We start from the raw sequence: 15295 nt of genomic DNA, 5'->3' as shown, positions 1-15295 counted from the left end.
CTGGTTTGTCAATCAATTGAAGCTGAGGCTTGAACTTTAAAGCACAAGGTGAGGTGCTCATCTGCTGCATGTGAACGTTCTTTTCTGTACCTGGGGGAACCGCATCTTCAGTTGTAAATTGTAATATTTGTCTGTAAGACCTCATGTCTTTTTAATGATAATTTGTTTTAGTGATTGAGTATGTGAAATTTATAAGATCCAAACAGTGGACACTTTCGCAGCTACACAACACAATAAGATGGAGACAAATAAGCACTGGCTGTTTCACTTTGTTTTCTTATCTGGTATCTGTACTATCATGGGTGTAGAATGATAAAATTGAAATTTTAAATTAAAAAGCAGAGAACTACTGGATATGATTTTTAACAAAAAAATATATAGAATAATTGTAAGGTCTATAGTGTTGTATGCCTCAAACTATTAGGCAATAAAGCAAATAAAAACAAATAAGTATAACAGAGATGAAAATGTTAAGATGGATGTGTCGCAAAACTAGAAAGAATAGATTAAGGAATGAATACGGATGAATTACAGAAATTGCACAAATTAAGAATAAAGTAATGAAAAATTGATCAAGATGGTATGGACATGTATAACGAAAATCTGAGGAGGTTATTATTAAGGAGAGGTACTTTAATTTGCATTGAAGATCAACAAAAGACGTAGACCTAAATTAACATGGATAAAGATTATGAGCAAGGATATTGTACTTGGCACCAGAGATGACCTTAGGAATATACTAGCAAATCAAAATCCATAAAATTGACCCCAAATTCTTGGGAAAAGCCAGATGATTATGATCATATAGAATGACGAAGGGAGGAGAAAAAAGAGAAAATGAAAGATCTGGAAACTAGATGATACTGGTTCTCTGACATGTGTTACAACTAAAAGATCACCTGAATGGGAAACCATTCCGAGTTTTAGAACATGAATTAGTAAACTGTTCTATGCTGTTGATGCTCCATGCTGCTAAATGGAGTGAAACAGAGTTTCAGTCTGTTGGACATGGTCATATAATAATTTTCAAAATCTTCCCTTACATACCAAGTTTGTCATAGAAATCATGAGAATGACTAATAGTAAGTGCCCATTTAGTCAGATGAGAGACATGGATAACTAATTCAGGTTCTAACTTGCCTGACAACTTGAATAAACATTACTAGATTGTCGTTGGATGAATCCAGCTAAAACTATAGTCTCTCCAAGCTAATGTAAAGGGTATAATAACCCATTTAGCCACTGGTTACATGCTAAACCTTTTTCTGATACGAAAGAGCCCTAGTTAGGCATTGATTAAGCATCATGTCTCTGACTTGTCATCATTAGAATGTCATAGCTAGAATACATCAACAATTCTCACAAGCTGATTGCCTTCCATTTTGAGACCTAAGGTATTTACTGTTGATCTCTAAGCACTGTACGCTATGCGTGATAATAATTCTCTTTGTGAATTCATGACATTGTAACCCGCTCAAGGTCTCACAGTATTATTCTTTAAACAAATTTACATACGGAATTATAATGAAATGATCAAATGACAACACAGGCCACTTTTTTAAAGCAAAACAATCTATCTATTTTCATTCAAATTGCATCTGTTAATTTTGATACACATTTCAGTACCAACACAAAAAGGGAGAGTAATGCCAACATAAATGAAAGGGCCATGCAAAACTTCATGCTTTTCTAGTTTTCCACTTTTCTAATCGTAGTTCTTCTGTGCTACGATAGACCCAGAAAATATTTATTATTGAAGAATGCACTCACAGTTATTAAACGGCTAAGGAAAATTTTGACTAAACATGCTTTTCTTTCCATAATAGTAAAGACTAAAGAGCACTTCTGAATACGACTGATATGACCCATATGAAACTAGAACCATCTGAGAAAGATGCACCATGAAAAGGAGGACAAGTTCAAGAAAGAAATGGTAGGTTATTAGAGGGTGGCAATGTGGATGCATGAAAATCCAAAAGAATCCTTGTAGGGTCATAGGATTAGGGCCCTTATTTTTAACTTACACGCCAGAAGTACGCAAATTTATATCACAATTCACAACATACTGATGTTAAGTTACCATTATATCACAATTCATAACATACCGATATTTATGAGGCTGTTGTGGTGGTCATATAAGCTACAATATACTATACCATGCTGGCTATTAATCTACAAGGTTCTCAAAGTTGTCTTTTCCCTTGAGTGGAGTTAGAGGACAATCTTGAGGAGCTGATGGTAATCATTTTAGTGTAGATGCATGAGAAAGAGACAATGATCAGATTGGATTGTACTGATCATGGGGTTGTAGTGGTGGATGTCAGAGATGACCTCATATTTACAATGGCTGATTCATCTGCACCCAACCTGATGGCTTGTTTGCTTGCTTGCAGGAATCTTGAAACAGCTTGGTTTACATATGCACTTGCCTCCTTGACGGTCATCTTCCTGCTCATTTCACGGCCGAAGCTGCTTAAGAAATAGTCACCATTTAGAACAGCAGCCAACTCAACCAACTCGCCCTGAAACTCTGAAAGCCAGTTATCTTCCTTCGCTTTGGCTTGTCTTAAAGGAGTTACATCTGGCAGAACTTCTGAAAAAGAGAAATAACTATGTCAAATATATGTGTCAATGCCAAGACCAAGCTAAAAACAAGTAGACTGGTGAGAAAAAACTTAAAAGTATTGTTTATACATCATTTGATGCATCATGAAGATTAGCATCACAGACCAAAACTCACAACCCTATTTTCTATATCCTTTAATCACATAACCCCAAATAAGGATTTAGCATGCATTCACAAATTATCAGTGTCACAATCTATATCCTTTAATCACATAACCCCAAATGAGGATTTAGCATGCATTCTCAAATTATCAATGTCATAGCCCAAGACCTCACACAAGGCTAGTCAGAAGAAATTATTTGGGTTCTTTAGTCCTATATAAATATCCAAGATCTTCTTCGTGAATAATTGATGTGTAACTAAATATACACTATATAAATCGTTACATACTCTCCCTGTTTAATTCCTGGCGTCCTCACCAAACTAAGAATCCAAATCAAATGCATTCATTCATAAACACCACGATTGGCCCGTGGTCAACCCGAATAGACCTGTGCTGCAGTATCTCCTAGTCCACATTAGGTTAGGCCGGATCTCTTTGATACCATTTGTAACAATTCAAAATCTCATTCGAAAAGACTAGCTGGAAGATATTATTTGGATTCCTTGACCCTATATAAATACCTAAGATTGTCCTAACAAATAACTGAAGTGAGACTAAATATACACTTCACGGGTCCTCACAATCAGGCTTGAGGTACTATATCCTCAATTAGAAAGCTAATCTTTTCCCTTCTTTTCACTTCGTAATGGATGTATCATGATTGTGGTTGGTAAAAGTTTTGTTCTTGAAGAGAATTACAAAAGTGTGCTAACATATCAATGAATTGAATTGTAAATTCATATTGTAAATCATAAGATTTGTTAAAACTGCATAAAATGGTAGCAATAACCATGAATTCATGTTCCAACAAGTTAGGGCAGGCAAATTGAACAAAATATGTAAAAGAATATACAAATGTCTTAACTTTGTGAACATAAAGGTTGAATCAGATTGTTTAATATTTATGTCTTCCGCAATTTCACATGTTATTAAAACTGTAGTCCCCAAACTGAAATCATGAAAGAGGAATATAAACAGTGATGTCAAGATGAAAGAGGTAATACCAACCACCATTTAGCACTACATGCTGCGTGCCTGTGTAACTTCATGTTAAACCAATTATACACCATTTGTTTAAAATCACTAAATATCTTTAGATGTTTTTTCTTTTAATCATATGCATTAAATAAAACTCAATCAAGACATACATTGTTTTTTAAATTATGATTGTATAATTTAAATGATACTCATAGAGAATCTCAGAAACTTTTACCTGCCTCAATAGTGGTCTTTCCACTATGAAAAAGAACTTGATAACAAATATAGGTTAGTGGAATTAATGAAATCATAAGAATCCATACCATCCATTGATGCATGGAATGTGCCATGCACTCTCTTAGATGCTTCTAAAAGTTATTGCCACTTAGATTGCTAGATAAAAGACTGCACATGAAGGAAAGGATGGGGAAGCATACCTGGGCAATCTGTCCTTGGTGATGATAATTCACCTACAATGTGCCCAAACGTCCCTGCCCATGCATCTCTCCTTGTCAAGAAATCTGATGTGAGGTTGAACATTTTTTTTATGGTTGCAGGTATCGAAGAGTGCTCATATTCTGAGCTTGCACTTGGTCCATTTGCTCTGTTTACCACTGCATTGGATCAGAAAATGATCAGACATACAAATCAAACCTCTATTAGAATTATACAAGATCAGAAAAAAGATGCTCTCCTCATGCATCGGTTTGTGAAGAAGCTTGAGTGTTTGATTGTTAACCTAAAAATTGTGATTATTTACCTGAATGGCAACAGACATCTCCATTCATTAAATAAACCTTTCATGGCAATCAAAGGTAATACATAACAGAATGAGGACTACAACAAACAGCCATATCAAAGGAAATTCATAATTATACATCATACATTTCATGAAGAAAATAAAAGCTAACTGAAATTTGTACTGATAAATGTTTTAAAATATATTGTTTGAAAAAGAACAATGCGTTATGGCTTGAAAACAAGTCTTCAGATTATTCCCCCAGAAAGCCATCAGGAATATTCTATATGCCATATCACAGCAACCATATCATCAAAAAATACCTAACAATTTTCTTCGGAATCTCCCAATACTTTCTGAGATTTCAATTAGATGATGAAAAATCAACAACTATTGAACAAATATTTCAATATAAGAATATAAACATATGACTATAGTTGATCAAGATATCATTCCAACAACTTCACCATCTAATCATGATATTCTGATTGAAACAAATAAATGTACCTAACCATTTGAATGTTAACTTACGTTATTCACTCTATATGAATCATTATAGTAGGTACCCATGATTCAAGAATTTCCACTACAAAATTTAAATATCAATATAGTTTAACTCCCCCCAAGATGTTACTTTGTAGATAAAAACCTAAGAAACATTCATCACTATGGGCTAACATGCAACTTATATGCTACTAATTACTAAAGTACCATAAGATACCAAAACGAAAAAAGAAAAGAAAAAGGAAAATCTAATCATAAAAAACGGATGATCTACTAATTGTAATGGATACTCTCTGAACTAAACAAATAAATAGACAATATCTTGCATTTTAACCTGTTCCTTTCTTGATCCAGGGTGAGACCATGATCGTCGGAATCCGAACTCCCAGCCGATCAAACCCGAAGAAGAATGGCTCAGGCCCCATCATTCCATCAGGATTCGGAACACCTCTGTAAGGAGTGGTGGCATGATCATAGAACCCACCATGCTCATCATAAGATATGATCAAGAGGCTCTCATTCCACTGCGGGCTGGACCTCAATGCCTCATAGACCTCCTTAACCAGTTTCTGCCCGTTAGCAACATCATGCGAAGGATGATCATCGTCGGCTGGTAGCTCCACCAGATCGAAGTACCTCGGCTCGATCACACTCAAATTACTCAATTTCCCCTTCCTTGCATGATCCTTGAAGGCTTTGAAAAGATGAAATTTTGAAACATACTTGACTCTCCTCAAATTCCTGTAGAACAGAGTAGTGGGAATGTTCTGAAAGTAGACATTAAAATCCAATCCATCCTCCTGAAGCGAATCAAAGATGGTCTTTTGGGGATACCCTCGGATCAGATTCCACTTATCATGCCTCACCGCGCCATGGGATGTAGCAGAGTAGACGAACAGCCTGTTGGGCTGCGTCGGACCGGGAATCGACGAGAACCACCGGTCGAACACCGCGAATTCTTGGACCAAGGAGGCGAAGACCGGCACGCTCTCCGGCTTGAACCCTTTCATGACGGTGTCGGATAGGTTGGTGGAGATGGTGAGGGCCTGCTGGACGAATCCCGACATGGAGGGGGTGGTGCCGGAGCCGAAGACCTGCTCCATTACGTCCTCGAAGGAGTGGCCGGGATCGGGATCGACGAACTGCGCATCGTCGGAGACGCAGACGCGCCCCGAATTGGGGGATGCGGTGGAATGCGGGTTGCATTCGTTGCCGGTGAGGCCGTCGATGGCCGGGTTGATGGATTGCTTCATCCAGCCGAGCATGTGGTCGAAGGAGCGGTTCTCCAAGATGAGAACTACGATGGATTTGATGGGCTGCTGTTGGGCTGCATTGAGGCAATGTGGGTGGTGGAGAAGAGAGGTGATGAGGAGGGGAAGAACGAGGGGAAGGGAGAGTTGGGTTGTGGTCTTGGATTTTGGCATGGATTGCAGATAGGTGCAAACTGGGAAAAAATGGATCTTTTTGGTTACACTCTTGGAGCACTTCTAGAGCTTAAGGAGACCTTAGTGAAGTTGGCTAAGGCTGAGAACTGGTATGAAGAAGAGGGGAGCATGTGATAAGAGGTTAAGGTAAAGTTGATGTGGGCAGTGGGTTGGATGACGCTGGTGAAGAAAAGGTGGAAGCAGTGAAGGGGGAACAGTGAAGATATTTTTCATCATCCAGATGCTGTTGTAGAATGCTTGTGATTGCTTGCTGCCTTTTTTTTTTGTACCTTTGTTCCCTTTCTTTTGTTTATTCAAGTGTTTTGGGTTCTTCTATGCACCGGCCACCTCTAAAAGAAGGGGTCGTAGGGGGGTGGTTCACAGGAGGCCCAAATTTGATTAGTTTGCTGTGGCGTGTGGGCCGGTAACATTTACAAGAAAATTTTTTTACAGAAATATCGAAAAATATTCATTCAGTATTTATATATTTAATATTAAAAATATTTAATCAAAATAATGTTCTTCGACATGTGTTAGGATATATTCGACGGGGAGAGATGAAAAGCATTCGAAATTTTTGAAACTTGATTATTTTTTCTAAAAAATATATATTTAAGAAAAGAAGACCATTTTTGCATGATCCTCTCTTTCCTTGAGCTGGATGACAAGAGCTAATTGAACCCCTAGCCAAAGCTTTGGATGTCGTCATGGTACATTGGTGGAGAATATGATCCAAAATCTTTGATTTCCAGTTGAGGATTTGATTTTGCCATCTTACCTTCCTTCAAAAAAAAAAAAAAAAAAAAGGGATTCTGCCATCTTTCCTTGACATAGGATAGCATTGACTTATTGATTCCATGACCATTGTGACAGAATAGAATCATTGACTATGGAGGTACATTGATCATCAAATATTAGTTTGACTTGTCCAACCCCTCACCCACATAAAGCAAAGGATAGAGATTCGATTTTTCCCTTTGAACTTTCATTTATTAGTAGTTAGTACCCAGTTTTGCAAATACACTTGAATTCTGGAGACATTAGGCTCGATCTGCCTAGAGATTTAGTAAAGAAAGAGTATAAGCACAGGATTAGAACCTCTCATCATTCTTAAAACAAGAAACAAAAAAAAAATTAATAGATGGAATCCGTGATCATCAAAGGTGTGACACATCTAAGAGACAGGTTTTACAGACCAATCTAATTCACAGATGATTAAGCTATGGTCCTTTTCTTGAACCCTAGGTCCGTAGTCTAATAGCCCATAGAATGAGATGTGAATGATTTGTGGGTAAACTCCAAATTGTGCCGCCCCACATGAGAAAAGGCCAAGTGGTAGGTGGTGTGATCTCCATGCGTTGGAATTGATGACTTTGTACGCCGAACCTCAAAGGGGCCCACCGAGTTACTACATGCACAACATGGTGTAGTAGACTCACGTTGGTTCAACTTTCCTTTGTCCACGCAGCAACAAAGACGTAACAGCTGTATCTGATGAAGTCGGCGTGCAAATTATTACTCACATTGCCGTATGTTAGTGTTTTATTTTTTTTTTTTTGATAAGAAGCCGTATGTTAGTGTTAAGTCCACAAATCAGTGTTGGACTTATGTATGTGGAATGATATTTATATTAATCCCAAGCTGTCTTCCTCCCACACGGTAATAATAATTCAGGGTGATACCTAGTGATATAGATTAAGAAGTATGTTGCGGAAGTTATCCGCCACTCGACCTGATATCCTTTCCTCGAACTACAACCAGGTGCTTGCTGACAGGGCAACCCCGAGGACGGAAGAAATCAAGGCAATCTGGCTCTATGTCACCGACTTTTATGCAACCACATGATCGAACAATTGTCGACCCTAAAATCTGGATCCTATCGATAAGGATAAGCATAGCCTAATAAACTGTCCAGGCACCGGTCCAAAGTAGAGCCTCAACTCAGTATCAATATTGAGACATTGGATTATCTACTCACATGGAAGATCCTTGAAATCTCCCAGTGGAATGTGCTCACGATCCATCTTTGACACCCACAACTAACAACCTTAACTACGGACTAGTGGAAAGATCCATCTATCCTAACGGCCTACCCGATGTGGCTCGACAATCTAGGAGGCTGAGCCGAATGGCCTACCAAGTTTCCACATAACAATACTCAACTCTACCTCTACATAAAAGGATAACGAAGGAGACCCCAAGATAAGGTTTACTCCAAAAAATGTCGAGTGTGTTCTTATATTCTCTCTTTCCTCTATTATTCTCAAGTTTCTACTAACTTAAATATCGGAGGATCCCCCATCGGAGTAACTCTGACGAGAGTGGACCTCTTGTGTAGGTTTTCTCTTTGGCATCTTGATGCGGGACAATCCTAAAAAAGAAAATCAATCCTAATAATCAAGCTCTCTTCTGTTCATCAACAACAAATCACGTCCGGCCAGGGGCTCATTATTCCCAGGACAGACAGTATAGTTGCCTATACTCTGCTCAGGAGGCGTGATTGATTGATACGAGACTAAAGCGAGATCAATCTAAATGATACAGACGAATGCCATTCGAGAGATCAGTAAACAATTAGTAATAGAAAATTTCATAAACAGATAGCAGAAATTAAACATGCTCACGAGTAGATGCAAAAAAATAAATAAGAATGGAACGAGAGAAAATAAAACATTAAACCCGTGAGAAAATCCAAAAAGATGATAAGAATCCGGATCGTGGTAGTTAAGAAACTACTCTGATTAGGGCTCTTAATCTTTTAACCAAACAGATCCATCGATAAAGAACTAGGTCTTTACCAACATCGGATTAAAAAAAAAAAAAAATAATCAAAGATCAACTGTTAAGGAACGAAGGTCCTTGACAGCATATGATCTGTAGAATAAGAAATCACTCCTTCTCTCAGCATGACAGATGAAAATTCTGGAGGAGACAGATCTTCTCTTGACGGAATAGGCTTGCGTGGGTAGATGGTGGAGTCGATCAGAGTCGCAGGAACACTGAATCTTAAGTAGAAGGAATAGGATAGAAAGTGGGCCTCACACCCTCCCCTTGTGGGGCGATTTTGGGTCTCACACCCTCTCCCTCTCGGAGCGATTAACACAAGTATTTGTGGAGTTTGTAAAATCATTCATTGTTTTTCTTTCATGAAAGATACAAGGATTTATATAGGACTCTAAGGGTCCTATTTGTTTAGGAATCTCTTATTTTTACAAGAAAGAAATCAATCCTCCACAAAAAAGTAAAGCATTATAATCTACCATAGGAAAGAAATCAGCCTTCAACAAAATAAGTAAGTAGCCAAGAACTCTTAAGAAATTCTAAGGAAGAAATGGAATTTCATGTGGGTGCTTGATGCTTGACACAACTTGGCATGAGCACGGCATATGCTGGCATGCATATTCTTCTCTTGGCATGTGGAGAGTGGTGGCTCCAAAGGTGACGTGGACAAATCCAAGTATGGCCCTATGGACCCAAAGCCAAATGCATTAAAATTTATTGACTGAAAATAAATAACTGAAGTAGAATCAATTTAATGAGGCTTCTTCGATCCAAATCGAACTTAAATTATGTTGCCGATTTTTGATGGCTCTGGTGTCCGCACCACATCTTGATCCTCAGACGACGTTTAACCTCAACCATGTCGGTATTTAACCTCAATCATGTCGGCATTCAACCAGTGCCTTGTACTAATATATTGACGCTAGAAGAAGGGCCACCAATCCAATCGAAGAGGAAGGAAAGTATGACGAGGATAAGAGCACATAACTCTACCATCTCTCACCGACAGTCCTCTCACCACAAGCAAAGGGTGCCGTATAAGAATCCACCATAGTGCAACCCCCTATCACAACCACCCCACAACACCTGGAGGTCTTGGTCCAACAAATTCAAACATTGACATGTGCAGTGCAGTAGCTCTAACAAACAGCGAAACAACCTCAGTTCCCAGAGGTGCCACCCTAAATTGCTCCTTCCTAGCATAGTCGTCGGTTGTGCCCTAAGAGCTCGGGGTTGGCACCCTGATGCGCCCTCCACTCTGCCCTCACCTCCACTCCTCACAAATCACCTTCCCACCACAGCATGAGAGGGGACGGCTAGCGGCAATGATCCTCCTCCAAATGAGATTCTACCTCAGGCTCACTGGGAGAAAGATCTCGAGTGAAAGGTTCAGGATATCGAGCACCATCTCGGTGAAGTTCAGAATAGGAGTTGTTGCAACGATGATAGTCTTAGCTGCAGTTCTCGAACCTCCTTTTCTCATGCTATCTTGAGGGAGCTGATCCCGAGTCGGTTTAAGATGCACCAAGTGGAGTCGTATGATAGCTCTTCCCACCCCCTTAACCATTTAAAGGGCTATAAGGCCCCCATGCTGCTCTAAGGTGCCTCGAATGCCCTTCTCTACCTCATCTTCTTGGTCACCCTTAAAAGGTCGGTGCAGGCATGGTACTCGGGGCTCCAACCTAAGTGTATTCACTCGTTCAAATAGCTCGAAAGGCTATTCCTCACCTAATTCAGTATCAATCGGGCCCAGCTGAAGAATACCGACAGCCTCTTTTTGATCCAAAAAGAAGAGGATAAGTTATTGTGCGAATACATAGCATACTTTAAGGTCGCCATGCTTAAAGGGTATAACCTCGATGAGTCAATGGCAATATCGGCACTCAAGCAAAAATTACGAAATGAGCACCCTATCTTCTCTCTTGACAAGATGTTATCGAGAGACTATGATGACTTGCTAGCCCGAGCTCGAAAATATGTGCAAGTAAAGGAAGCTCGGGTCACATGGAAGCAGGATGAGGGGAAGAGGATCCCCAGTAAGAAGCTAGATCAGAAAGAACCTCGCACTGATCAAGTAGGTGAAGATTCCTCTCGACTGTCGAAGAGCTCCAAGCCGAGGAGTCCCCCTCGGTGTTTCAACAGCTATACTTTCCTGTCTATCCCTCGGGCCCAAATCCTAATGGCAATTGAGGGCCCAGGGTACCTCCGCCGACCCCAATCGATGAAAGCTATGTTGATGAGGAGCAAGAAGCAATACTGCCTCTTTTACTATGACTATAGCCACGACATCGAGAAATGCCTCCAGCTCAAGAATGAAACCGAAGTCTTGATCCAAAGAGGTTGCCTCAGATAGTATGTCTAAGGATAATAGATTTGAACAACCAGAGATCCTCCTCAACCCCAACCAGATGAGAAGAACAGCAACAATCAACCCATAGTTGGTGTCATCAATGCGATCTTCGGTGTTATAGGCAACAGGGGGGCAGAAGCTTGACGAGAAAGGGGGGCAGAGGGATGACATGTAGGAAACTCCGTTTCTCCCTCCAATGAAAGTGTATCATCAGTAAGTCCAGCACCCTTAGGTGGCATTAATAAAATATTTTTCTTTAAATCTTGCCGCAGGTTTCTTGTTAAAGTAATTATACTTGATTGATATTAACTATTCAGATCAATGATGGATGAGACCTCATCGAGATCTCTTCGAGCACCCAACCAAGTATTGAGTTGAGATGACGATGGTAACTTGACAAACTTACCACAAAAATTAACTTTAGATTGACTATAGATGAAATCTTGTCAGAATCTCCCTAAATACCCCACCAGGGATTAGGTCGAAATGATGATAGCAACTAGACAAAATTATCATAAATCAACTTCGGATCAACTACGGATGAGATCTCATCGGGATCTTCTTGAGCACCCCACCATGGATCAAATCGAGAGGATGATGGCGACTTGATAAAATTATCAAAAATTGACTTTAGATCGACCTTGGACGAGACCTCATCGGGATCTCCCTGAGCATCCCATGAGGGATCGAGTTGAGATGATGATGATGACTTGACATAATTATCACAAACTAACTTTGGGTTGACTATGGATGAGAACTCGTCAAGATCTCCCCAAGCATCCGACCAAGGATTGGGTGATGATGATGGCGACTTGATAAAATTATCACAAATTGACTTTGGATCGACTACGAACGAGATCTCATCAGGATCTCCCTGAGCACTCCATCAGAGATCGAGTCGAGATGATGATGGCAACTTAGTAAAATTGTTACAAATCAACTTCAGATCGACTATGGATGAGATCTCATCAGGATCTCTTTGAGCACTCCATCAGGGATCGAATCAAGATAACGATGGCGACTTAACAAAATTATCACTAATCAACATTGGATCGACTACAGATGAGATCTCATTGGGATCTCGTCAAGCACTCCATCAGGAATCGAGTCGAGATGATGATGATGATTTGACAAAATTATTATAAATCGACTATGGATGAGAGCTCATCGAGATCTCCCCGAGCATCTCACCAGAGATTGAGTTGAGATGATGATGGCAATTTGGCAAAATTATGACAAGTCAACTTCGGATCAACTAGAGATGAGACTTCAATGGGATCTCTCTAAGCACCCCATCATGGATCGGATAAAGATGATGATGGCAACTTAAAAAAATGGTCACTAATTGACTTCAGATTGACTATGGATGAGACCTCATCAAGATCTCCCCGAGCATCCTACTAGGGATCGGACTGAGATGATGATGACGACTTGACAAAATTATCGTAAATTGACTTCAGATCGACTATAGATGAGTCCTCATCAAGATCTCCCTGAGCACCCCACTAGGGATCAGATCAAGATGATGATGATAACTTGGCAAAATTACCACAAACTAATTTCAGATCAATTATCCATGGCACAACCCTGACACCAAGGCCTTAAATTGAGGTTTGGGTTGGGAATCCTCACTTAACGGATAGAGCCGACCAGACAATCAACCAACTAAAGGCATTTGAGACATGCATCAAAAGGGAATGGAAAATTTTATTTTTTTTTATAAAGTTCATTACAAGAAGCTTGCTATCATGAAATAGAGAAAAGGCAAAATAATATAAATAAGCCTAGTCAAGGCCCTCAGGTATGGGCTCTACGATACGATCGATGGTCTCCTAAGTAGGGGCCCTGGTGGCACCCTCAATGGCAAGGTCATAAGCTGGGTCCTCAGCCAAAGCTGGCTCTTTCTCGGCCAGAGCAAGCTCATCTTTGCCTGACGAGAACACTCCAACCTCGTCATCACTGTTCTCAGGATGAAAGTAGCTCAAGTCTAATTTGGGAACCATTCACCCTAAGCGCACCTTGCAGAACTCCAAGCCATACATATAGGCCACTGAGGAGCCATCGGCAAAATTATCCTCAAACTCCACTAAAGCTTTGAACTCTTCGATGCCCTTCAGTTTGGCCTCGATGACGGCCATCCCCTTCTTCTCTTGGGCTCTAGCCTTGTTGAGCTCTACCTTGCCCTCAACGACCCTGACTATTACTTTCGCAATCTCCAAGGCCTCTTCGAGTTCAACCATCTTTTGACAAAGGACCTCTATAGTGCCACACTAGATGGCCATTAGGCCCTGCAGGGCCCCAATTTTCTCTCGAATAGACTGGAGCTCGAACTTGGCTCGATAAGCCTCTTCCTTAGTTGCTTTCTTCGCCTCTTCGATAGCCCCCCTTGCCACCTCAATAGTTTATCTTAGCTCCTCCACAATTTTCACATGAGCCTCCAATATTTTAAGTTTCTCCTATAATAAAAGCTTTGCTTAGTTGAAGCCGACCAAGTCCTCGCTAAGGATGGTGACATTGTGCACCAACTGCACAGAACAAAAATCAGCAATCACTGCTAAAAGTCGAAAACATGTATGAAAGAGAAAAACTGATCCTAAGGAGATCGGCATAGAAAGCACCGATGACCTCATCCAAGCGATGGACCTTCATCTGCAACCAATCGGCCGATGGCAGCATCATCTTCACTAGCTTCTAGACAAACTGATGGTTTTGAAGGGCAAAATCATCTATCCACATCCTTCTCACCACAGTAACAAACCTCCCTTCACTCCTGACCAAGGAGAGGCCCACCTCAGACCTCGCTGACAAGTTTGGTACCTTGGGAGAAGGTGGCTACAGGGTGAGGTGAGGCGGAGATAGCATCCACCCATCTATCCACAGATGAGGTGAAGTCTGATCGATGGAAAGAGATGGAGTTTGAGTTGACTCAGAGGCCACTGGCTCAATAGATCATGACAATACGACCACCACTAGTTTGTCCTCAATCTTCATAGGGTCAGCACTCAATGTTCCCATAGATGGAGCAGTGGTCGAGACAAGAACAAAAATCCTTGTTGGGTGCTCCTTGATTTCTTTGATGATGATTCTCCATCGGAAGAGCCCATCTTCCTCTTCAGGGCTGACTTTTGATGGATGAAAGGGTCGGCCTCATTGCTATAAAATCAAAGAAAAGTAGCTAGTTCTAACTCTAACAGTGGTCGGGAGAAAGAATCCTCTAAATCAAAAATGATGCCAATCGTATCCCAAGGTAACATCGGGCTAATGTCGACAGCGTAGAGATTCTACTCGATCAGCTGCTCTTTTAGCTCAAGCACCTCAATGTCGAGCAAACTTCGATAGCCTTTCTTGTCCCCAGAAAAGATGGACTTGTCCTTATTAGGGGATAGGTGGGGGTCATCTCAAACCAAGCTGAACCCTCAAGGTTGGTCTGAAGACACAAAGAAATAATGGCTTTTCTAACCATGGATCGAGGAAGGAAGACTGGTGATGAACTTGCATTCTAATTGAGAAGAAAAATACCACCATCCCGTCTCATGAGAGTGCTTCTTCAAAGTGAATCACACTCTGAAGGGGGAGCACCTTGAGGTAATACCAAACCAACTATGAAGGATAATAAAGATAACGACCACTCGAGTAGAGTTTAGAATGATCTAGATCAGGAGAATCTTATAGAAATTGAAGATATTGCCGATAAAGGGATGAAAGGAAAGTCGAAGGCCAACCCAAAGGGATTCCTTGCATAAAGCAATCCGGTCCTCTAGGGCATCGGTCATGTGGCCATCCCAACCTA

General features: G+C 40.5%; 1 protein-coding gene across 1 annotated transcript; it reads right to left on the bottom strand.

Moving 5' to 3' along the window:
- Positions 1 to 2130: 2130 nt before the first annotated feature.
- Positions 2131 to 6464, bottom strand: LOC105032686 (non-specific phospholipase C6). The gene is made up of 3 exons (XM_010907194.4): positions 5285 to 6464; positions 4145 to 4321; positions 2131 to 2593 (listed from the first exon to the last, which is right to left on the bottom strand). Exons 1-3 carry the CDS (start codon positions 6372 to 6374, stop codon positions 2298 to 2300), a joined length of 1563 nt encoding a protein of 520 aa, XP_010905496.1. The 5' UTR covers positions 6375 to 6464; the 3' UTR covers positions 2131 to 2297.
- Between the last annotated feature and the right edge of the window lie 8831 nt (positions 6465 to 15295).

Source organism: Elaeis guineensis, chromosome 9 (assembly GCF_000442705.2).
Source record: "Elaeis guineensis isolate ETL-2024a chromosome 9, EG11, whole genome shotgun sequence".
In the NCBI taxonomy this organism is placed as follows: domain Eukaryota; kingdom Viridiplantae; phylum Streptophyta; class Magnoliopsida; order Arecales; family Arecaceae; genus Elaeis; species Elaeis guineensis.
This window is presented reverse-complemented; position numbering and strand designations above follow the sequence as displayed.

What these genes read in the sequence shown, in the direction of transcription:
- LOC105032686 (XM_010907194.4), bottom strand. Translation starts at nt 6,374, where the DNA reads ATGCCAAAATCCAAGACCACAACCCAACTCTCCCTTCCCCTCGTTCTT. An exon ending in CTGGATCAAGAAAGGAACAG is followed by an intron (nt 4,322 to 5,284) that starts GTTAAAATGCAA and finishes GATCCAATGCAG; the next exon opens with TGGTAAACAGAGCAAATGGA. An exon ending in ACCAAGGACAGATTGCCCAG is followed by an intron (nt 2,594 to 4,144) that starts GTATGCTTCCCC and finishes TCTCTTTTTCAG; the next exon opens with AAGTTCTGCCAGATGTAACT.